Consider the following 25,009-nt stretch of genomic DNA (forward strand, 5'->3'; position numbering starts at 1 on the left):
GAAGCTCTCATTACAAATAAAGGGTTTTCCACAAAGTATTTAAGCAGCTTTCAGCCATAAGGCTACTTTGAGAACATTTCCTAATTCACCCGACACTAATATTCAAAATGTTGAAAAATATTTCGGCATAGCCTTTTCGCAGTTTAATTAAATGCAATGTTAGTTGTAAACAAACGGGCTACTTGGTGAGGCTTGGCCTTACAGATGCGCTCGTGCCTTAGATGGCAAGAAAAATCTTCACGATATAGGCCTATTAACTGACCGCCCGATTCACGTTGGCTGGGGGGCAGGGGTGGCCATCAGACATTTGTGCCCAGTTAATCCGGCCCTGCCCCCAACAAATCACACCTCTGTGACAGCTTAAAAGAAGTCGAGAGGACTCCTAACTCACAGACCTATTCACAAACCGGTTTTGTGGCATTTCGCCATGTTTTCAAATCCTATGCGGCTACAGGAGCTTCCAATCGTGAGGAAGCAATTTTGCATTGTAGGCATAACTAACATGCAATAATGCCACCAACAACAACCAAAATCATTGTCAACATGTAAATTAAATGTAACATTATTGTCTTGATTCATTTAGGCTAGGCCTTTTTATTCAGTTATTCATCATCTTCCGTCCTTGTGTAGCGCATGCATTCTCAGACCTGTCACCTGCCACTCATCGTAAGGGAGGTGTTTGGAATCATTCCTGCGTTACAATCATCAGCCAATCAAGGTGGTCACTTCAGTCAAGCTCGTGCATGAGTAATAACGTCATCCATAGCAACGAAGACTCTCTCACTCTTAGTCAAAGATTCTAGAGCGCTCAGCTCCAGAATCTGTTCAGGAGTTGTCATTTTTCCTTACAAAGAGTAGGTCTGAAAGGCTTTGTGAATAACTTAATAAGAGAAACTTCTAGCTAAAATCTTTTATTGCTATTTAGGAGTAGCCTACTTCTAGTGGTAAGATAACAGGCTTTGTGAATATGGCCCCTGGTGTCTAACCCAATGCATAGCCCATTTACACAAAATAATGGTCGAATATTAGGCTACTGATGATCATTGTTATTTAAAGGGACACCAGGCAAGCCTGATGCTTTTTCTCTACGAAACTCCCCCTCGCTCGGTCTGAAGCTCTTTTCCTTTTCTTTGCGTCTTCCGTCAAGTGTTTTCGCTGCTTCTTCGCCGGCTCTGCCATTATACACACGTTTGCAACAATCTCTAGAGTTTCGTTAGCCTGCCTCTGTGCTGTAAACTGATCCTGCTTTGGTCGGCGGGTAGGATACCACGAACTTGCAAGTGGGATATTCTTCCTATAGGCAGTAGGGGCGGGCGAGAGAGCCTTCATTCGCCCCGTAATGAGTCATTTAACCATATACCGACTTACGAAGATGATTAATTAACACGAAAACGTTGCCTGGTGTCCCTTTAAGAACATGCAGTGCGCGTAGGGCACCAAAAACATCTTGCTCGTAAAAAATCATCATACCGCACTGAACAGTTATTTCTCTACTGGCTCAGTTATCAAACAAGACACTGTTTTGATTTGCATAGTTGTTGTACCCCCAACACTGACAATAATGTAGACAGCAAATTTCGATTTCGATTTTCGTTACCACCGTGTAGTCAAGCCTTAAGCCATACCAAAGTAGCCTAAATCGAGGTAATGTTTAATTATGCATGATTTATTTTGATATTGAATTTGTAGGCTGGGATTCCTCTCGGCAACAATTATGTTTAATGGTAGCCTCCTGCTTTTTCAGAAAGGGCGGCAGCAGAGCGATGTACAGTGGCAGAGCGACGCACAGTGGCTGAAAGTGGTACTAAAGCTTCACGCAGCTTCACGCCTCGTAATGCGCGACTGAAGTGGCCATTTGAAAGCGACGCCCACTGTACTCCAACCACAGGCTGAAGCCTGTACAGTAGCTGCTGTTAATCTGGAAGTAAAGTCAAGAAAGCGTAAAGTGAGTACAGTGTTTGAAATTTTGGACATTGCCTAAGAGAATGTGCTCAGTGGCACTTCAGCTGAGGCGTTGGGGCTGATTGTGCGCCTGGATATGCTGAAAAGTGCTGCAGAGAGGCGCTACATAAAAGGAATCCCAACAGCGCCAAAACGCAGCATATTCCCGCTGGACTTGACGATTTCCCAGAGCTGATGCGCACTACTGGAACAATGCCAGGCAAATACACCATAAAGCTCGAACCAGGTGCAAAAGGTGTAATCCATCCTGTACGCAAGCAGCCAGCCGCTCTCAGAGACAAGATAATAGAAAAGCTGCATGAAATGGAAAAAGACAGCTACATTGCCAAACAGGGGCCACTTTTCAGCCCGGGAGTTTCAGGCCCAAGACCGACCCACGTTTTCCATAGTGGTGGAAATTGGATAAATGAAGCAACATTTCAGCTCTTACTATCCTGTAGTTTTTATTAGTACCATGGTTCAACAAATGTGTAAAGGTTATATTAATTCACTTCAACTGAGAAGTTAACAAAAAATATTCCACTATTCCACAAGTTAACAAAAACAGAAAGAAAGAAAGACAGAAAGAAAGAAAGCCTTTGAAATGTAGCCTATCCCACGCTTCCACAAAGAGGCATATTGATTCTTACTGTTTCTCTGTACAAGCCTGTGAGGGACCGGAGCGTCACCCCAAGTATTGGGGAAGTGTAGGCTCACTGGCTTTATATGGTGGAGGAGGAAATCACGGAAACCAGAGCTCAATATTGTATCCAAAACAAATCATAATTCATTATTTCTAATTTCTAATAACTCATAATTTCAAGAAAGAAAAATAATAAAAAATAAATCAAAATAGCACAATGCTTTTAGCTCCAAACAGTAGCACAGCAAACAAAATACAATTGCACCTAGCCTCACATGAAGCTAGTACTCACCCTCCCCCCCTAATGCAGAATGAGGCCCTCTTAAATAGGCCAAAGTATTAGTCTAAATTGGCCCCTTCAGGACTAATTGGACCATACCAACATTAGGGTATTATTTTTAGGCTAAGGCCATAAATAATATATTAATTAAATACAAAATAAACATTACATGAAAACAAACTATTCTTATTCTATCAACCATGTTATACCACATTTACACCACCTATTTACAACACATATATACATACAAAACATTACTCCCAACCAAACACCCCTGTGTACAATGCTTTGCCCCCTCTGCCCTGGGACGGGGAGAAATACTGGCCCTACAGCGGCGCGCGCATCCGCATAGGCACAGTCAAACTGGACCGCGAACCAGGAAATGTGTGAGTAACCGTATGTATAAGTTAACCAGGATTTTAGACAGAAACAGGGAGTAAATGGGACATGAAATAGTGGGTACCGCACTACATGTCATGGAGGTGGTAAAGTATGAAGTTATAAGCAGTGACAAATGAGTTTTGAGTGTTGTGAATAAAATCGAGTGTTGTGAACTAACCGCGTTACAAACAAACACAATGAGCGCAAATGCGTTAACCCTTAAAACCCTAAGCTGTTTTTAGGGCATATTCACTACCTTTATTCATAAGGATTTATTCTGGTCATTGTAAGTGCCACACACATATATTATATATTGTTTTTTTCAGGAGAGTTTAGGCTATTCAGATCTGATCATTTCATGTATTAATACTAGCATTGATTTTATTTAGATTTTTAAAGAATTAAAATATAAAAAGTGTATTATAATTTTTTTTATATTTCGACATGTATCTCACCACTGCAAGCTCACAGCTCTACATGCATTTCATGTGTGTGTAGGGCAGACTGTCCTGAATCGGGCAATATAATTGCCATGTTGGAGGGATACTCTGGGGCTGAGCAATTTACAGAAATATGTGGTGTGTGATTTACGGAAATAAATGCCATTTTTTATTTAGTGATGAAAAATGACCTTTCTGCGCTCCATATCTGTGACATGAACTGATCTGACCTGACTTGACCCGAGGTTGCGTGTTAGCCTGCGTGCCTGTGTGTATGCAGTCATAATAATTCTCAACTCTTTACTGCATTGCCATGAACAAAGTAAAGGCAAAAAAGGTGTTTATTTGTTGAACAAATTGGGATGCAATGTGAGCCTTGAATTGGATGCCATGCAGGAATTTGCTAGGATCTCAAAACCGGAATATGAACATGCTTTGCCATAGAGAAACACATGATAGCATTGGATTATAAACATGCTTTGCCACAAGAACAGACACAAACGTGGGGTAAGTCCAGCTATATGAAGTTATTATTTTGCTGTCACTTCGTCTGTTTTATAACCCAGAAGGATGTACTTGGTATCAAATGATAGCTCTGAGTCTCTATGCGATCACGGGTCCGCGAGTAATTCAAACGAGAGTAATGAGTGTGCAGCGTTGGTTTGTGTACATGACGTTATTATTTTGCAGTCACTTCGTCTGGTTTTATAAGCCAGAAGGATCGATAAACATGGTACCAATGGATAGCCCTGTGCCCCCTCTTTCATATGCTTGCCATATCGATGCGATCACGGGTTCGCGAGTAATTCAAACTAGAGTAATGTGTGTGCAGGTGAACGCAGAGAAGTATAGACTGTAAATATGATTTAATTTCATGATTTTTTTTAATTTTCATACTTGATCGTACAGACAAGTGTGTAGTCTCGTTGGAAAGCCCCACTTCTGCTCTGTCGTGCAATAAAGGTTTCATCTCGCTGCGATGAACCGTTCCGGAGCAATGTAACAGAGAAGAAAGGGTGTGTTTTTTGACGCACTTTGCGTCAATCGGGTTCTAAGGGTTAATGGCGCATAGCCCCGCGCCGGCCTTCCCTTTAAACACATCACCCCCTGTGTTCATAAGCCGTCCATACACCTTCCAAAAAATACATAATTATTTAAGCAGTCAATGTTTATAAGGGAGCGTGCGGGTGTATGTGCGTGCGTGTGCAAATGTCCAAAAACTCCCGCTCTCGCGGGTAACGCAGTTTATAGTCAATGGGGGAACCCGTAACAGTGAGATTCACTTTCTCACATTTCCCTCCTCCTTTGGAGTCTCGCCAACAGGGTGGCGAGACAAAAAGTCTGCAACCGTATTCTGCTTGCCCGCTCTGTACTGCACCGTGAACCTGTACGGCTGCAGTGCTAAAAACCAGCGGGTGACTCTAGCATTTGAGTCCTTCATGCGCGGTGGTCAGTCTCTAGGGTGAAGTCTCGACCAAGCAGGTAATATTTCAAAGTGTCAATCGCCCACTTCACGGCCAGGCACTCAAGTTCTATGGCTGCATATCTGGTCTCCCTCGGGAACAATTTCCGGCTAATATAAGCCACAGGTTTCTTGTTGTCCCCCTCTCCTTGGAGCAGCACCGCCCCAAGACCAACACCAGATGCGTCAGTCTGGACAGTGAAGTGCTCTCCAAAGTCAGGGCTCTGGAGGACTGGATCTTTACAGAGGGTCTCTTTTAAATCCAAAAAGGCTTTATCTTGCTCCTCCCCCCATTGAAGCTGGGTGGAGCCTGATTTTCGAGTCAAGTCTGACAAGGGAGCTGCTCGTCGGGCAAAATCCGGCACAAATCGGCGATACCAGCCCACCAGCCCCAGAAACGACCAGACGTCCTTCTTTGTTTGGGGCCTTGGACAGTCCTGTATCGCCTTGACTCTGTCCTTTTGTGGCCGGATCACACCACGACCCAGAACATGGCCAAGGTATTTTACCTCCTCCTGAGCCATGGCACACTTTTTTGGGTGGATGGTCAGGCCCGCTCGCTGTATCCGCTGTAATATCTCACCTAGATGACGCTGATGCTCCCCCCAGGTGGCGCTGTACACCACTATGTCATCCAGGTAGGCAGCAGCAAAAGAGTCTGTACCTGCCAACACAATATCCATAAGTCTTTGAAAAGTGGCTGGCGCCCCCTGCAGGCCAAATGGCATCACCACAAACTGGAATAGACCCTGCGGGGTCCGGAATGCAGTAATAATAATAATAATAATAATAAGCTTTATTTGTATAGCACCTTTCATACACAGAATGCAGCTCAAAGTGCTTTACATTTGAAGCATGTAACAAAATAATAGTCAGTCAGTCATTATCAATCACATTTCTTCATTGCTGGGGACGTTTATGATCCACTCAGCAACATATCAAAAATATAGAAAATGACATGTCATAAGACTGGCAGCCTTAACCCTCTTACCCCCCACAAGCACGCCATATGGCAACTGTGGCAAGGAAAAACTCCCATATTCCAGGAAGAAACCTTGAGCAGAACCTGACTTAATAGGGGGAGCCCATCTGCTTCTGGCTGGCTGCGCCCTCCAATAGCAGCAGATGTAGAATAATCTGAAAAAGTAGTCTACAGGATAAGACGAGTTAACTAAAAGCTTTCCTGTACAGGTATGTTTTCAGATCTTTTTTAAAAATATTTACTGAACTCGCCTGCTTGATGTACAGAGGCAGGGTGTTCCATAGTTTGGGGGCATAATGGATAAAAGCAGCTTCTCCACTTTGTTTGTGGAGCACTTTGGGTACGATTAAAAGATTAGAATTGGATGATCTAAGTTTCCTTTGTGGTTGATAAGATATTAAAAGCTCAGAGATATATGAAGGTGCTGTGCCATTCAGAGCTTTGTAAGTAATTAACATAACCTTAAAATCAATTCTATAGGAAATAGGGAGCCAGTGCAGTTCAGCCAACACAGGGGTGATGTGTTCTCTCTTCTTAGTCTTAGTTAAAAGTCTAGCCGCAGAGTTCTGTATGAGTGCCAATTTCTTTAGATGTTTTTTGGGAAGACCAGTGAAAAGTGCATTGCAGTAGTCTAACCTGCTAGTGATAAAGGCGTGAATTAGTTTTTCTGCATCTTGTTGAGTTAAAAAGGGCCGCACTTTGGCAATGTTTCTCAAGTGGAAATAGGCTGTTTGAGTAACTTTACTGATATGGGGCTTAAAACTTAACTCTGCATCTAAGATGACACCGAGACTTGTTACTTTTGGTTTGACCTGGTGTGCCAAGTTCCCCAGATTACTAAGAACAATATCTCGCTTTAGTTTTGGTCCCACCAAAAGTACCTCTGTTTTGTCATCATTTAGTTTCAGAAAATTTTTGCTCATCCACTGATTAATGGAGGTTAGGCATGCAGTGAGGGAGCAAAGGCCATCTGGGTTAGTTGGCTCCACAGAAATATACAATTGGGTATCATCTGCGTAGCTATGGAAGTTTACATTATGCTGACTTATGACATTTCCCAATGGAAGCATATATAGGGAAAATAGCAGGGGACCAAGGCAGCTCCCCTGGGCCACACCAAAAGGCAAGTCATGTTTTTCAGATACATGATCTCCTAGACTGATATAAAAATCTCTGCCAGTAATGTAGGTTTGAAACCAGTTTAGAGCATTATCAGAGAGACCCACCCACTTCGCAAGGCGGTGAATTAGGATGCTATGATCAATGGTGTCAAATGCCGCACTCAAATCCAGAAGAATAAGGATTGAGACTTTGTTTGAGTCAGTAGCCAGTCTGAGATCATTGACTATTTTTACTAGAGCCGTTTCTGTGCTGTGATTTGATCTAAAACCTGATTGGAATTTTTCAAGGATACTGTTTTCGTTGAGGAAGGTATTTAACTGATTACAAACAACTTTTTCAAGTACTTTGCTCAGGAACGGTAGATTTGATATAGGCCTGTAGTTGCTCAGATTGGTATGGTCAAGATTTGACTTTTTAAGTAAAGGTTTCACAACAGCGGTTTTAAAAGCAGTTGGAAATATACCTGTTTCTAATGAGGTATTTATTACCTTGAGAATAAAGGGAGCTAAGCTATCATATAGTTTTTTGAGGAATCTAGTAGGGATTGGATCTAAAACACATGTTGAGGAGCCGGTTTGAGTTATAATTTTACCAAGCTCAGATTGAGTAATAGTGCTAAAGGACCTTAATTTTGGGGGGCTGTTTTTGGGTGTACTATCAAACATATTACTTGTATTACCAATAGCCTCCCTTATAGAAATTACTTTGTTTTCGAAGAAGTCTGCAAATTCTTCGCATCTTAGAGAGGATGCCTGACTGAGTGTATCAAAAGGTGTTTGATGCAATAGCCTATCAATGGTAGAGAACAACACCCTAGAGTTTCCACTGTTGGGTGGATGGTCAGGCAGTGTACGGCCTGTCTTTCCTGGCCAAAGGCACCTGCCAGTATCCCTTGCATAAATCCAAGGTGGTGATGAAGGCGAGGCGCTCGATCAAGTCCTCGAGCCTAGGCATGGGGTACGCGTCAAAGTGAGACTGGGCATTCACCCGCCGAAAGTCAATACAAAAGCGCATATTGCCATCCTTTTTTGGCACTAGCACCACAGGATTACTCCACTCGCTGGAAGAGCGCTCAATCACCCCCAAGGCCAGCATCTCCTCCACCTCGGCTTTGAGAGACGGCAGAAGACGCTCAGGAACCCGGTACATCCTTTGGTGTATGGGGGTAGTGTCTTTGAGTGGAGTGTTCCACCACGGAAGTAAATCCTGGCTTTTCCTGAAACAGGTCAGGAGGAATGATTCCCTCTAGCTCCCTCTGCTAGTGAGAGCTCAAGTGGGATACATCCAGGGTAGACACTGGCTTACCGGTGGGGAAGAATTGCTCTGGACTCTCCTCCTCCTCCGCCACAGCCTGCACCCGGAGTTGTAATCCTGGCTGTACGGCCCTCTCATGCCATTCCTTCAGGAGATTGACATGAAAGGTCTGTCTGGGTTTTCTTCTCCCAGGAAGGTCAATCTCATAGGTGGCTGGACCCATTTTCCGCACCACCTCGTATGGACCCTGCCACCTGGCAAGCAGTTTGTTTTCTGAGGTGGGCAGAAGAAGCAAAACTTTCTGCCCTGGATTGAGGTGCCTCTGCCTGGCAGCCTTGTCATACCAGGCCTTCTGTTGCGTTTGGGCCTGCTCCAGGTTAGCTCGCACCAGCTCGGCCATTTCCTCCATCTTGTCCCACATTTTGAGGACATGTGTGAGGACGCTGTGAGACTTGGAGGTCTGAGTTCCCTCCCAGGCATCTCTCAGAACATCCAAAGGCCCCCTCACCTGTCTCCCATACAGAAGTTCAAAAGGCGAAAAGCCAGTGGAGGCCTGGGGGACCTCCCGGTAGGCAAAGAGCAAGTAAGGCAGCCAGCGGTCCCAGTCCTTACCATTGGCTGCTACAAACTTCCTCAACATGCCCTTTAAAGTCTGGTTATAGCGTTCAACCAGCCCGTCTGTCTGAGGGTGGTACGGGGTGGTTCGAATGCCCTTGATGCCTAGCAAGCTATACACCTGTTTTAATGTCTTTGACAGGAACGCTGTGCCCTGATCGGTTAGGACTTCTTGGGGAATGCCTACCCTAGAAAATAGCTGCAAAAGGGCCTGTGCGATTGGACCAGCGGTAACCTTGCGCAAAGGGAATGCCTCAGGGCAGCGGGTGGCGTAGTCGCAAATGACTAGGATGTACCTGTTGCCTGTCTGGGTTCTTTCCAGCGGCCCTACAATGTCCATGGCTATGCGGGTGAAGGGAACCTCTATTATCGGCAGTGGCTGAAGGGGGTAAGGGCTAGTTTTCCTCTTGCTGGTGAACTGACACTCGGGACAGGATTTGCAGTACTGCTGCACCTCACTATAAAGCCCCGGCCAATAAAATCTGGCTGCAATACGCTCATAGCTTTTGGTGTTACTCAAATGACCTGCCCATGGGATGGCATGCCCCATGGCTAACACCCTTTCCCTCAACTGTTTAGGAACCACCAGCTGCTCTGCCCTGCCCTCTCCTGGCTCATGGTAAAGCAATCCGTCCTTCACTACATAGCCTTCTCCAGACAGGGAAGTAGGCATCTCAGTGGACATACCATCTACTCGTGTGACCCTGTCATATGCTTTCTGCAACGTGGGGTCCTCTCTCTGCAGCTGCTCAAAATTATCTGGGACCTCACCCCAATCATCCTCTGGCTGGGTGAGTTGAGGCTCTTCATTTCTCTCCAGGGTGCCCACTAGCCTAGCCTGCCTCCACTGTCTTCTGCTCTTCCTGCTCCTTGTTCTGGCTGGAGGGGTATTCTCCCCCTCTGGAAAAGGCAACTCTGACAGGCTATTTGGCTCAGTGGACTCCTCTGCTTTCTCTTCCTCAGGGCCCTGTGCTTGGCTCTGGGATCTAGTCATTACCATATTCACTGGTTTGCTGGACTGCACTAACTCTGGTAGCACAATAATGTCCTGGCCTATTACCACAGGGTGGCTAAGCTTTTCTACCACACCAACCATCATTTGATACATCTGGTCTCTAATATGTAGGTACACTTCTGCTGTCGGATACTCATGTTCATCTCCATTGACACACAGAACCTTCAGCTTCCTACCCTGCACAAAGTCCCTCTTCTCCACTAGGTGGGGCTGCACAAGTGTTTGGGTACTTCCTGTGTCTAGCAGGGCAGTGGCATCTTTCCCATTAACAAGGACCGGTATTGTCTGTAGCCTTCCCATACAACCTATACCGCCCTCTTCTGGACGGGGCATACAGCTACGGCTGGAGTGCTTGGGCTTCCTGTTCGGGCACTCAGGCTTGATGTGTCCTTCCTGACCACAGAAATAGCATACCACCGGACCTCTGGTTCTTGGCTCTAGGCTATCTCGGGGCTTGGTTGGGACAAAATAGTTCCGGGGAGGCATTCTACTGGGCTCACTAGCCTTTGCACCACTCCCCTGACCAAAACCCTCAGTCCTACCACGGGCTGCTGGTCTGCTTGGCTGTGTCTCTAGTCGGAAGTGTTTGTGGCCCCGCCGGGCCGACATGAAGTTCTCCACCAGCTCCGCTGCCCTCTGACCATTCTGGGGATTGTGCTCCTTCACCCAGACTCGAATGTCTGGTGTCAGAGTGCGGAGGTACTGTTCCAGGATCAGCATCTCGGCGACCTCTTCAACCGACTTATGTGCCGGCCTAATCCACTTCTGAAATAAATCCCTGAGGCGGGTGTACAGCTCACGGGGGGTCTCTCCTGGCCTCACATCCGGTTCACGGAACCTCCTCCGGTACACCTCCTCGTTGATTTCGTACTTGTGCAGTATTGCCTCCTTCACACTGTCGTACTCCATTGATAGTCAAGTCAAGTCAAGTCAAGTCAGATTTATTTATAAAGCGCATTTAACATGCACATAGTGCAATCCAAAGCGCTCCACAAACAAGACACATAACAACAAGACAAAAGATGCCGGATGGAGCGGCGTAGTCGCCAGCGTACCCATGACATCAAGACAAGACAAATACATTTAAAAAATAACAAATACAAAAAAATGCCGGACGGAGCGGCGTAGTCGCCAGCATACCCGTGACACCAAGACATACAAGACAGACAACAAAACAAATAAACAAATAAAAAAAGAAAATATATTTTAAAAGGGGAAAAAGTGATATTAAAATTAGTCCAATTTCCAAACCAGCTGAAAATGTCCAAGGGCAATGATGATCTGTGAAAACTGCGCACAGAGCCGCGCCTCCACAACCGACGCAATGCCAACAAAGTTACCCAGCAACCGACCATCCCGGCGAACTCACCGGCAGTCCGGAGACAACGTCAACGCCAGAAGCCAGGCCTGCCAGACTGCAGTCTGGAGACGACGGAAGCACAGTCCAAAGCACCGAGCGACCGTGCAGATCTGCAACCCGGTGGACTCAACAGCGACCCCGTTGCTCCGTGAGAATGCAGCTCCCCACCGCCAACGCCAGTCTGCAGCCGGCAAGTCAGCCCGCAGGTCAGCAACAGCCCGGCGGGCACGGTAGATCCCCCGCAGAGCAGAGCCCAGGTCCGGTTGTCCCGAGAGATCCACTCGACCAGACAGTGAAGTGCACTGTTCACGGATGGATGGAAGGATGTCAGAGGCCCAGTTAGTCTGCAGTTGGCATGGCAGCTCGCAGGTCAGCAACAGCTTGGCGGCCACGGCAGATCTTTCGCAGAGTAGCCTAGGTCCAGCTGTCCCGAGAGATCCCCTCGACCAGACAGTGAAGTGCTGCACCGCTCACGGATAGATGGAAGGATGTCCGATGCCCAGCTAGGGCAAAAGCTAGCCATAGCAAGCTACCAATGGACAAATGTCAACGACATCAGCTGACTTAGAAGTAAAAAGGACCAACACGAAAACTATCAAAAATAGCGTAAATAAATAGGGAAAACATTTAACTAGACAAACCAATACAAAAAATAAACATGACATTGCATAAAATTACGAACATTACATAAAAACAAACAAAAACATGATGCCAGACGGAGCGGCGTATCTCGCCAGCGTCCCCGTAACCTAGCAACATATCCATGGCCACATTGGCGCTGCGGGCTTTCCCGGTGAGGTAGGGCACCAGAAACACTGCCCAGTCCTCTCTGGGCCAACGGTAAGCAGTGGCCAACCGCTCGAACGTGGTGAGGTACTGTTCGATGTCGTCCCCCTCCTTGAACCTTGGAATGGCAGATCTGGCCCAGGCCGCTGGAGTGGCAGGACCTGCAGGATCCACGGGTGCCACCGGCGCCGTTGGAGCTGGAATCGGAGCCGGAACTGGAGCTGCTGGTGCAGGTGCTGGTACCGCCGGCGCTGCTGGTACTGTTGCTGCCGGCTGAACTGGCGCTCCTGGTTGAGGTCCTGGTGGAGCTATAGGCGGCTGCCTCCTCTCTGCGTCCACCTCATTCCTCAACTGGTTCAGCTGTATCTGCACGCTCCTCCAGCGCTGCTCCTGTTTAAACGCCTCCCTCTCATGGGTCTGCAGAGACTTCTCAAGAAGATGACGCAAGGACGCTAGGTCAGTCCCCTCGGTCTGGTCTCCGCCCAATGCTTGGGCCCCAGCATCGCCATCTGGGAGTTCATCGGTGTCCTTCTCAACCTCCTTCGGGTCATCTTTGGCGAGTCTCTGGTATGACATTTTCCGCCGGGACTGGTGCCGTTTTCCTCCTCTACTAGCCAGTGTCGGTCAGCGTACAATCCCACCACTGCCACCAAATGTGAGGGACCGGAGCGTCACCCCAAGTATTGGGGAAGTGTAGGCTCACTGGCTTTAGATGGTGGAGGAGGAAATCACGGAAACCAGAGCTCAATATTGTATCCAAAACAAATCAAATTTTATTTATCCTTAACTCATAATTTCAAGAAAGAAAAATAATAAAAAATAAATCAAAATAGCACAATGCTTTTAGCTCCAAACAGTAGCACAGCAAACAAAATACAATTGCACCTAGCCTCACATGAAGCTAGTACTCACCCTCCCCCCCTAATGCAGAATGAGGCCCTCTTAAATAGGCCAAAGTATTAGTCTAAATTGGCCCCTTCAGGACTAATTGGACCATACCAACATTAGGGTATTATTTTTAGGCTAAGGACATAAATAATATATTAACTAAATACAAAATAAACATTACATGAAAACAAACTATTCTTATTCTATCAACCATGTTATACCACATTTACACCACCTATTTACAACACATATATACATACAAAACATTACTCCCAACCAAACACCCCTGTGTACAATGCTTTGCCCCCTCTGCCCTGGGACGGGGAGAAATACTGGCCCTACAGCGGCGCGCGCATCCGCATAGGCACAGTCAAACTGGACCGCGAACCAGGAAATGTGTGAGTAACCGTATGTATGAGTTAACCAGGATTTTAGACAGAAACAGGGAGTAAATGGGACATGAAATAGTGGGTACCGCACTACATGTCATGGAGGTGGTAAAGTATGAAGTTATAAGCAGTGACAAATGAGTTTTGAGTGTTGTGAATAAAATCGCGAACTAACCGCGTTACAAACAAACACAATGAGCGCGAATGCGTTAATGGCGCATAGCCCCGCGCCGGCCTTCCCTTTAAACACATCACCCCCTGTATTCATAAGCCGTCCATACACCTTCCAAAAAATACATCATTATTTAAGCAGTCAATGTTTATAAGGGAGCGTGCGGGTGTATGTGCGTGCGTGTGCAAATGTCCAAACACTCCCGCTCTCGCGGGTAACGCAGTTCATAGTCAATGGGGGAACCCGTAACAGTGAGAAGTGAGATTCACTTTCTCACAAAGCCAATAAGGTAAAATTGTGTACCTGACAAGTTTCGGCTACCTTGCCTCTGTAGCCTTCATCAGAGGTGTCACGTGATGTTGGTGTGACGTCGTCTGAGCTGTGTTATATGGAGTTTTCCATCCCACCTGATGTGGTGGGATGGCCTTGTCCCCTGGGGTGCTCCGGGGGAGGGGGGGGGGGCGCCCTCTGCTGTCTGGTGGTTTTTCATACAGCCGGGGGCGGCCCTGCAAGACTGTGTCCCAGGTGTGGGATAGCTGGTAGGCTCCTTCATCCCGGTTCACAGTCTTTGGGGCCCGCTTCCTGATTTCAACCGCCTCTTTGATCCATCGATGGAATTTGTTGCTTTCCGTTCTGATGACCTTGGCTTCGTCCCAGTTCATAAGATGGTTTTCCCTCTTACAGTGGTCTGAAATGGCAGATTTCAGATTCTCCTGTGTTGCTTTCATTCTTGTTGCACGGGTGAGCATTCCAGATGTTTCCTTTTCACATTCTTTCTGGTGTTCCTTTTTTCGTGTGCTGAATTGCCGGCCTGTCTCTCCTATATACGTTTTATTGCATGTTAGGCAAGGGATCTCGTATATCACATATCACAGCACGGAATGCCTTGGTGAAGGAAAGGATACGTTGCATGGTCAACAAGATAAACAACATCGAAGAGCAGTTAGCCGAAAAAAGGAGTGGATTTAAACAACGTTTCCCCCTGGACACGGAAACCGAACGGATAATGAATGAACATCTACAACGTGAGCATGAGAAAGAATTAAAAACAACAAAATACCGTCACACCAGAAAACTTGAGAAGCTAACCTCAGCTAAAAAGGAGGAAGAACACACGGAAAAAAGAAAGAAATGGGTATGTAATCTTTCACAACGCAAACTAACAGTAACGGAAAGCAGTGTGTTGTCTCGCGGTCTTAACTTTTCCACAACACCAATAAACATCCCATACGAAGAATTCATCGTAGCAACAGAGTTAGCATGTCAGAAGATAACTAACCAAGGCGACAAAGCTGGTTTACGCAATGAGGGAAAACCATCTTATGAACTGGGACGAAGCCAAGGTCATCAGAACGGAAAGCAACAAATTCCATCGATGGATCAAAGAGGCGGTTGAAATCAGGAAGCGGGCCCCAAAGACTGTGAACCGGGATGAAGGAGCCTACCAGCTATCCCACACCTGGGACACAGTCTTGCAGGGCCGCCCCCGGCTGTATGAAAAACCACCAGACAGCAGAAGGCGCCCCCCCCCCCCCCCTGGAGCACCCCAGGGGACAAGGCCATCCCACCACATCAGGTGGGATGGAAAACTCCATATAACACAGCTCAGACGACGTCACACCAACATCACGTGACACCTCTGATGAAGGCTACAGAGGCAAGGTAGCCGAAACTTGTCAGGTACACAATTTTACCTTATTGGCTTGTACAGAGAAACAGTAAGAATTAGTAACACAGTAAGCCTAATGAACCTCTTCAATATAAGAGGCATATTGAGCTAATGTTTAGGCTACATGTTTTTTGCATGGGTAGGCTATATTGTTGTTTGGTGATTTAGCCTACTCCTTTACTACACCCTCTTCTAAGCAAACAAGGCATATAGGTTCATCATGTAGCATAAATATTTTGCTCTTTCTTACATTAAATAACTTTAAATTATCCTCTCTACTTGTCCCTGTAGTCATGGCCTCCTCATCACTAATTTCGGGCTCATCATTTTCAGTGGTCGACTGGTTGATCTGCTGCTCAGAGGCTACAATTTTTACCGCATAGGCCTACACAGATCAAACTTCAGTTTTGTTATTAATATTTGCATACTGCAAAGTCTATGAATCGGATACAAAAGGCTAATATTTTAAGAAATGTAATATGTTGCTTGCAAATAGCTTGACAACGCTACAAACGTCCAATATTAGCCCAATAACTGCTAATAATCATTGCCTATAGGCTATCTCTCTTTACCAGTTGCATCCCCAACCTCAGTGAAGTAGATGCGCCGCTGCGGCAGCTGCTCAAGAGAGAAGTGAAGTTCGCATGGCAGCCAACGCAGCAACAGGCCTTTGAAAAACTAAAAGAGCTGTGCACACATCCCCAGTGTTAAAGTATTTTGATCCTGCAAAGCCGGTAGTAATATTATGTGATGCCAGCAGCAGCGGACTACCTGCTGCAAGATGACCAGCCCGTTGCTTTCTCAATGCGTCTTCGCTTGCAGTGGTACGATCTCACTGTAAAGTACATAAGAGGAAAAGACATGGAGCTCCCCGACACTGTCCAGAGCACAGCTATCCGAGAGCACACCAGAGATGGATGGCCTTGAGTGTATCGGAGAACTTTGTCTCCGTCAGTGATCAGAAGTATGCAGAACTAAAAGAACACACAAAAGAAGAGCTCAGTTGTCTTCAACAGGTTATCCAGCGTGGTTGGCCAGAGCACAGACGTGAGGTGCCTGTTCAGGTACAGCCATATTGGGACTCAAGAAGTCAGCTTGCACTGTCCGATGGACTCCTCTTCAAAGGACTGCGGATAGTAGTGCCCCCCACCATGCGTGAGCACATGCTGAAGCTCATACACCAATCACACCTGGGGATAGTAAAGAGCAAACAGCGAGCGTGTGAGGCCCTCTACTGGCCAGGTATGAGTGCTCAAATTGAAGAAGTAGTTAAAAACTGCAGTTTGTGTGCAGATTTTCAGAATAAACTGCCTAAACAACCACTCAAACCAACAGAAACACCTGAACTTCCCTTTGAGGAAGTAGCATCAGACCTCTTTGAATTGGAAGGAAAACAGTACATACTGCTCGTGGACTACTACTCAAAGTTCATTGAAGTGGATGTTCTGAGAGACACACGCAGTTGCACTGTCATAGAGACAATGAAAGCGCAGTTCGGCAGGCACGGCATCCCAGCAAAATTGAGGACCGACAATGGCCCGCAGTACTCCTCAGAGGAGTTTAAACACTTTTGCATGAGTTACAGTATCCTACACGCCACGTCTTCCCCACACACACCACACTCAAACGGTGAAGCGGAGCGTGCCTTGCAAACAGTGAAGAGGCTCTGGCACAAGGCACCAGACAAGCATCTTACACTACTAGATTACAGGACTACTCCCCTTGAGTCAGTAGGCCTTTCACCAGCTCAACTGCTCATGGGAAGGAGGCCACGCAACAAGCTGCCTACAGCACGTGAGCTAAGGACATTCAAAAGTTCTACCATGACCGCAAGAGAGCAGGCAAACATCGAGTTGCTCTCAAGCCTGGAGATGAGGTAAGAATGCAACCTTATCCTGGTAGCCACACATGGTCACCGGAAGTTGTGGTCAGACAGCACAGTGCCCCACGATCCTATGTTGTGGACAGTGGAAACAAGGAGTACCGTCACAACAGTCAAGATCTTCGCACATCCCCCACTCCAGCTGAACAGCCTCACTCGCCTCCCAGAGAACCCTTGAGCCATGCTCAGGCCCGGCCAGGTGAACTGTACATCACTAGGCGGGGCAGAGCTGTCAAGCCACCCGACAGACTGACTTTATGAGTTGTTACAAGTTAGTGAGGGACAAGGTGTGGTAAAGACACCTATGGAAGTGAAGTGCTAGTAACCTCTTTCCAAGTTAGTGTGAACAAAAGTTAAAGTTTTAAGTATTGAAGCATTGAATGTTTTGTTACTGTTTACTTAAGTCAGTGAACTAAAAAGAAAATGGATGTCAAGGTTCATTTGACATGAAATCAGAATAATTAATGATACAACAGTATTTCTGAGTTATGTTTTATGTACATGCTTTTCTTTGTAAGAAGGGAGATGTAATGTATTGAGTTTGATTTGCTACAGTATGTTCTGTCCTAATGCATTACCCATAGTGCTGTATGTACGCATGTGCAGTACAATAAACATTGCATTTTGGCTCTAAGTTTAAGCGTGTACATTGACTGGAATATCTTACAGTCTCTGCTATTGCTGCTTTTGATCAGTCAGATGTTAAATCTCCTGTGGTGGGTTGGACATCTGTAGTGTCATCAAAACGCCCACCCAGATTCCCCCATCCCACCTTAACGCTTTTACACTGGTGCCGGAACTAATTGACTCGGCAAAATGTCTAGAGTGCTTGGTAGTAAATTTGGCGAGACACTTCGCCCTCGGTCTATGTGAAAGGGACAGCCGTTCCACGATTCTGGTACATAAATTCGCAGGTATTTTGGCAGTGAGAAAGGGCCTACTGATGTTGAATAGTGTATGTACAGTATTGGCTGATTTGGCTGAAACAGTTTATTTATTCACAGTTTATTTATTATTAATTCAATTAATTAGTAATAATGATATTCACATATCCAAAATGCATGTCTGGCATAGCGACACCATCTGGCAAGACAGATTGGCTATTTCCCTGGTCTTATCTCAACCATTCCTAGAGGTTTCATCAGATCAACTTGCAGGTGTCTTGATTTTATATTATGGTGGTGTGGGGGGTCATGCCCTTGCCAGGTAGGCTGAAATGAATGGTCCCATGGGTGAAAACTCATGAAATGTGGCATCCACATCATCCCTCACAGTTTCTATTCAAGGACAGAGATTTGACCCGGGAAAAAACAGGTTAAACTTAAATGACTATGCTGTGCATGTGCTGCAGCACCAGTCATAATAAATACTTAATACTGTAAAGTGAAGGGTTAACAAATTTACTGTTAAATGAATGTACTGCTTGTCACTGTTATTGTTGATTTCCCATTTTTATTTTCAAAACATTTGCAGGACGAAACCCATATTGTATTGACAAAAATTACGGTGGAGTCCTTATCATTTGGGACAGGATGTTTGGTAAATACATGTTTATATTTCCTACATTCATGCCAAACTTTCTCTCATCAGATAAATTGTCAGATAAACCTCATTTAGGCCTTTCTGGCTGTAATTACAACACAATGCTGGATTCTTACACATTTTCAAGAATAATTTACTTAAATGTACTTGATGTACACCCAATGATTCTGCTGATATAGATATAGATGTGTGTGTGTGTCAGTATGCATGTATTCAATGTATCATTCACAGGTAACATCTTATTAGCTCTACTCAATTTTATTAGGAACATTTGCTCAAGAGAATGACCCAGTTGTCTATGGACTTGTATATCCTGTACGTTCATTTGATATCCTGTCAGTCCAAGTAAGTATGTGTTGGTTAAAAGTAGAGCCAGTACTTGTGTTGTCCCCTTAGTGGTTTCATTCCTAACACTGAGCAAAATGAACGGGATTCTCCATAAAGTGGGGCAGTTAAGCTCGAATGTTCATAATAATTGATCATTTTATAATATAAGCATCAAATTTGGAACCTAAACCACCCGCCTATATCACTGTTGATAATGCGCTCTTAAAATTGATTGATTGATTGGTTGATTTATTTCTGGATCAAAGACGATAAAACAGTAATACAAAGGATGACATGCTAAAGTAACATACTTATTGTATTGCCAGCATGGTCCTAAAAATAACATAACATATAAACAACTTGTATAGTGTACAATAGCAATTTTAGATAATGCGCCAGACCCCTCCTTAGGTCTTTAATTGTCACACCCCTTGGCACGTTGCTCAAAAATGAGATTAATCTTGACAAACTGATATTTTTGGGGTTGAATTTTGAAGATATTTAAAATATATATGTGTTCTCCTCAAACGTATTACTTATATTTAATACCATTTGAAAGGGGCTATTTCTCCTGATAATAATGGAGGGTAAATTGTATATCTGTCGTGTAGCATAATCATACAATAAGCCTTTTTGTGGCATAAGTCCATCGAGTATGAAAAAATGGAATGTTCAGCGCAGTCTGCAAAGGGTGAAACACATTCACATTAGTCAAAACAGTTCATCTCTCCATGACAAAGTCCTTGTTCCAGCTGGTAAATTTCTGATCCTGGCAGGCCTGGGCTGGCTATCAGACTCAGTGTCAGGTAGTTGATCAGTCTCTTTGTTACGACAGTCCTTGATTTAGAGAATTTCAATTCTCCTTTCTTTACTCTCCATGGCTTCCTAACACATACCTTGTCACCAGGATGTAAGTCGGTGGACTTGTGGACTTGTTGTGGCATGTCTCTTGACATCAGTGTATTCTTTTATCTTTCGTTGTTCATCAATCACAGGCATGTCTATCACCTGAAGCTTTGTTCTCATTCGTCGACCATAGAGCAGTTCTAGTGGTGGATTCTCCAGTGGTAGAATGTGGGGTTGCCCTGTAGTCCATCAGATGAATGGCTTCCATGGTTCTCCTTGAATTGAAGCAGTCTGTAGGCATATTCACTTTCAAATGTCTTTCACACATCTGTTAAATCTTGCATTTCACACTTCTGTACCTCCAGCCTGAGGGTAGAAGTGTGAACAGTTCATGTTGTGGGTGGGTGGGGTCTTTGAGCATGGAGGCAGCTCTCCTGTGGACACTGCGATGGCAGATGTAGATGTATGTGCTCTCAACAACGCAGCTGTAGAAGTTGCTGAGGATCTTTAACCTGACTCTCGCCAGATGAATTTCGTTCCGCCTAGCTCCACTCATTCATCTGGGATCGATCCATTGGAGTGGTGTTTCAGAAGGCTGGGCCTTATTAAAAAATCCTTGCATATGATTGGATAAGCCACTTGTCCATCATCTATTGACATGCTACTTCAACCACTCACATCAAAGACAACCCATGACGCTGAGAACAGTCTCACAGTCGCTTCTAGGCTACGTCACATCTATGAAACTCCCGCCCTGCGTCCTGATTGGCTCTACCATAAAATCTGGTGCCGAAATCACTCTCAACGGAAGTGATCCCAGATGGATGTGAGTGGAGCTAGGCGGAACGAAATTCATCTCGCGAGAGTCAGGTTAGAGGATCTTGGGCGACATGCCAAACTTCACCAGCCTCCTCAGGAAATACAGCTGTTGTTGGGCCTTCTTTCACCAGCTGTGAGGTGTTCAGTGTCCAGGTGAGGTCTTCACTGATGTGAACACCCAGGTATTTGAAACTGCTCACCCTCTCCACTTCAAGCTTCCGGATAAACAGTGGTTGATGAGGTCTCCTCTACTTCCTCATGTCCACAATCATCTCCTTTGTCTTGTCTGTGTTAAGGGAGAGGTTGTTGTCCTCACACCATGTCACTAGACCGGCCACCTTTCTCCTGTAGGCCACTTCATCGCCCCCAATGATGCGACCGATCACTGCAGTGTCATCCGCGAACTTCAGGATGATGTTGTCCTTGAGGGAGGCGACGCAGTCATGGGACAACAGGGTGTAGAGGATGGGGCTGAGGACACATCCCTGTGGGGTGCCAGTGTTGGTGATGATGCTGGCTGAGGTCTTATTGCCAATCCTGACAGACTGAGGCCTGCCAGTCAAAAAGTCTAGGAGCCAGTCACATAGGGTGGGGTTCAGGCCAAGTGTGAGCAGTTTGTGGGTGAGTTTGTGGGAGATGGCCGTGTTGAAGGCCGAGCTGTAGTCAACAAAGAATATCCTGACGTAGGAGTCTTTGTTTTCCAGGTGGGAGAGGGAATAGTGGAGTGCAGCAGTGATGGCGTCTGAGGTGGATCTGTTGGACCGGTATGCGTATTGCAGGGGGTCCAGTGTGTCTGGTATGCTGCTCTGAATGTGGGCCATCACCACTATCTCAAAACACTTTGTGATGATTGAAGTGAGTGCTATTGGCCTATAATCATTCAGACAGGTGGGTGGGCTTTTCTTGGGGAGAGGAACAATGGTTGTGGTCTTGAAGCAGGTAGGAACAGTGCTCTGGCTGAGGGAGAGGTTGAAATCTGGGCTAAAGAGGGGAGGGCCTATCCAAGTATCCAACCTATCCAACTTGTTTTAGTGCTCAGTTCGAAACCCAACATCTATGACGGTGTGGAGGAGCATTACAGCATGGGCATCTTGCGCATTTGGCAAAACACGATCAATTCTGAATGATGTATACAGGTTTTGAGCAACATATACTGCCATCCAGGCAATGTCTTTTCCAGGGACGACCTTGAATATTGGAAAACAATGGCAAAATGAATTATGCACATATTTAAATAGTATTTCTCCATAGAGGAAGAGTCCAGGTGCTAAGATGACCTGTCTGCAATCCAGATTTGTCAAATTAGGTGCATAATGGAATGGAAAGCATGACTAAGAATACCCCATACAGCTGCAACTGAAATCCTATCGGGGAGTAATGGGACAACATTTTATTATCAAAACTGTAGCAAATGGTCTCCTCAAATCCTAAACATTTACAGAATTGTGTTAAATGAAGAGGTAAAGCAGCACAGTGGTAAACATTCTCCTGTCCCAACTTTTTTTGAAACATGTTGCTGGCATCAAATTCAAAATTAACATATACTTTCCATGAAATAGTCCAAATTTTCATTTTCAACATTTGACATGTTGTCTATGTCCTTTTTGCTGCTAAATATGGGTTTACAAGACTTGTATATTATGACATTCTGTTTTTATTTGCATTTTACACAGCGTCCCAACTTTTTCTGTTTTGGTTTTGTAAGACTACCAAATACAACAATAAAAAACACAAACATCCGGTTTTGCATGTACAAGGCCATCCCCATACATCCAGAAGGCCATACAGCCCGCAATGTCTGTTTCAGAGACATCTGTTTCTCCATTGACCTCCAGTGATTTACTGCTCGATTGTTGCCCTCAGCAATATGGCGGCACTGTTGACATATGTTCTAAAGTACAATGCGTATATAAACAGGGTGTGATTTGTGTAAAAACCAAATCCCCCCCCCCCCCAAAAAAAAAAAATGAACAAACGACTCATAGCCTAGTAATGTCATGGCTAATAATACCCTATATTATTTTTGCCACCTTTGTAACATTTTAGTTTTAGTTTACCGTGGTGTATGACTTTAAACAGCGAGTGTGCTTGGTATGATGATCAGCTCCTCTAATGCAGGGTAGGACTACGTTTTGACAAGCATACAAATTCACCTTGTTCTTGCCCCATCTGAAATGACTTCTCTACTTTTGCTGCCTCCATCCTTTCTGTATTTGTTGTGTAAAAAAACGTTGTATATGATGGCACTGAAGCCTTAAGTTAATGAATTGGCTAACAGTGTTAGTTGGTAACCAAATAGCCTACACATTGCGCTACACGCTGCGTAGGCTACGTGCATTCTCTCTCCTGCTGATTTGCGTTCAGTAGCCAAGTGCGTAATATTGCAAAAGTTGAAAAAATAAATGTGTTTATTGTAGCCTACAGAAAATAAATAGCCTATCATACTGTCAGTTAATTGCCTACAGTGCAATGAAGAGTTTGGAGAGTAAAGTTATAGGGCAACTTGAAGTTTTATGAAAATAATTTACGAACCAGAACATAAAGACCATGAAGCTTCTATTTCTTGCAGCTGTTAAAACACCCGCTAGATAGTTTAAATACCCACCAGCATTCGTTTTTGCAGTACAGATTATTTCTAAAAGTTATTTGTCTACTACTGGCTGATTTATCAAACGAGTGCTTTCTCGTTCGTCCTCCGCAAACTACAGGTGTTTCGGTAGAGAGCCATTGAATAAGCGATGCCAAGCAATTTCTGTAACACTTTTTTTTGTGACATTCAGCAAATATCTCCTCATTTAATGTAAGTTCCTTCGGAAAATAGGCCTACGTTCTACTCTACGTGCAGTTGTCCTCCATCTCAGTTGCATCAGTTTTCTAAATTTGAAGGTCTAAAACATTAATATGCTTCACTGAATCCTTCTCGTTTTCTTTCATTTGTCCAGCTAACTTTTCCATTGAACCTAGCCATTTATGATGGATTACACACTTGACATTCTGAAATGTCCTGCACGATCAAGGCCAAATTAAGTTATCATGCAGCCACTGTGTCAGCAGCATCAGTGCTGACGGTGACGGTGCGTTTCTGATGTCATATTATTATGTAGGCTAGCCTACTAGACTGTTCTCACGTTGCAGCGCTTTACTTATATGAAGTAGCATTAATCAATATGAGGGGCAGAGGGGGATAAATGTTGTACCCCCTGACGATAAAAAAGAATTCAGCAGAGGTAGGGATAGGAAAACCAGAGGTGGGGAAATCCTCACCATCCCCCCCTACAAATCACACCCTGTATATATATATATATATATGGCCACATGTCTGGAATTATAATAGGCCTATGTTTATGAAACGAGAGAAGCCATTTCTAAATTTGTAAAACAATAATATATATTAACATAAAATTAACAATAACATATCTCCTTTTTTTGAAAACCTGACATATTGAATTTTACATGCTCTCTGATAGGAACGAAACCACTTAAGGAGTAGTTTTTCACATTTCCTCACTATTAAGCAGGGAGGGGAGGCTTTGATTGGCTGTTGAGCTCAAATATGCAACCTGTTTCTGGCTATTGCCATCACATTAATGAATGAATATTAAGTATAAATGATGAATGTTTTTTAAATATTGGTTGATTTAATGTATAATTCTACAGTCACTCTAGAATTATACAACTATAAAATCTGCATCTGAGCCTAGCCTACAATGTAATTACAGTGCTGATGACTACAAATTGATTAGGAGAAACGATAAAGGTTACTTTGTATTGACTATTGACTGTATGTCTGTATTGTATTTTTCATTTCTTTAAGTTTCATTACTATCAGTATCTATGGGGGAAAATCCGGAAAGCTCAGGGGATCAAATATAAACTGTCTGTTATGTTCAATGGACCAAGTTGGAGACCTGGACTGCCAAGACTAGGAGATCGTCTTAAGGTGCCTAAGGTTAGAATTTCATTTCAAGCCTGCTCTTAGTCATATCCTATTTAATAGTTTTGGCATTAATGCCATTTTCCTGTATCAATAATGAGAAAATGTTCCTGATGATTATTAATATTAATTGGCATTTTTTCACGTAAAAGAAATGCACAAATAGACAAGCCCTTTAATAGCTTACATACATCTTTTTTTTCTGGGCATCAACATAACAGCAGTGGCAAGTTACAGGGGATGCTTAAAAGCATTAGTGT

The 25,009-nt window shown here is 44.6% G+C and overlaps 1 protein-coding gene across 1 annotated transcript in view; it reads left to right on the forward strand.

Annotated features, from left to right (window-relative positions):
- Positions 1 to 25,009, forward strand: part of agmo (alkylglycerol monooxygenase) — a gene marked incomplete at its 5' end in the record, with an annotated part of 124,832 nt that overhangs the window by 92,532 nt on the left and 7,291 nt on the right. The window contains 3 exons of the mRNA XM_076262447.1: positions 18,755 to 18,820; positions 19,089 to 19,168; positions 24,630 to 24,764. Coding sequence (XP_076118562.1) covers positions 18,755 to 18,820; positions 19,089 to 19,168; positions 24,630 to 24,764 — 281 coding nt within the window. The remainder of the gene's footprint in view (positions 1 to 18,754; positions 18,821 to 19,088; positions 19,169 to 24,629; positions 24,765 to 25,009) is intronic.

This window comes from Alosa pseudoharengus, unplaced genomic scaffold, assembly GCF_046254945.1.
Source record: "Alosa pseudoharengus isolate Yale_2024_CS ecotype anadromous, Long Island Sound unplaced genomic scaffold, YU_APseudo_1.1 YU_APseudo_1.1_scf_29, whole genome shotgun sequence".
Taxonomy (NCBI): Eukaryota; Metazoa; Chordata; class Actinopteri; order Clupeiformes; family Clupeidae; genus Alosa; species Alosa pseudoharengus.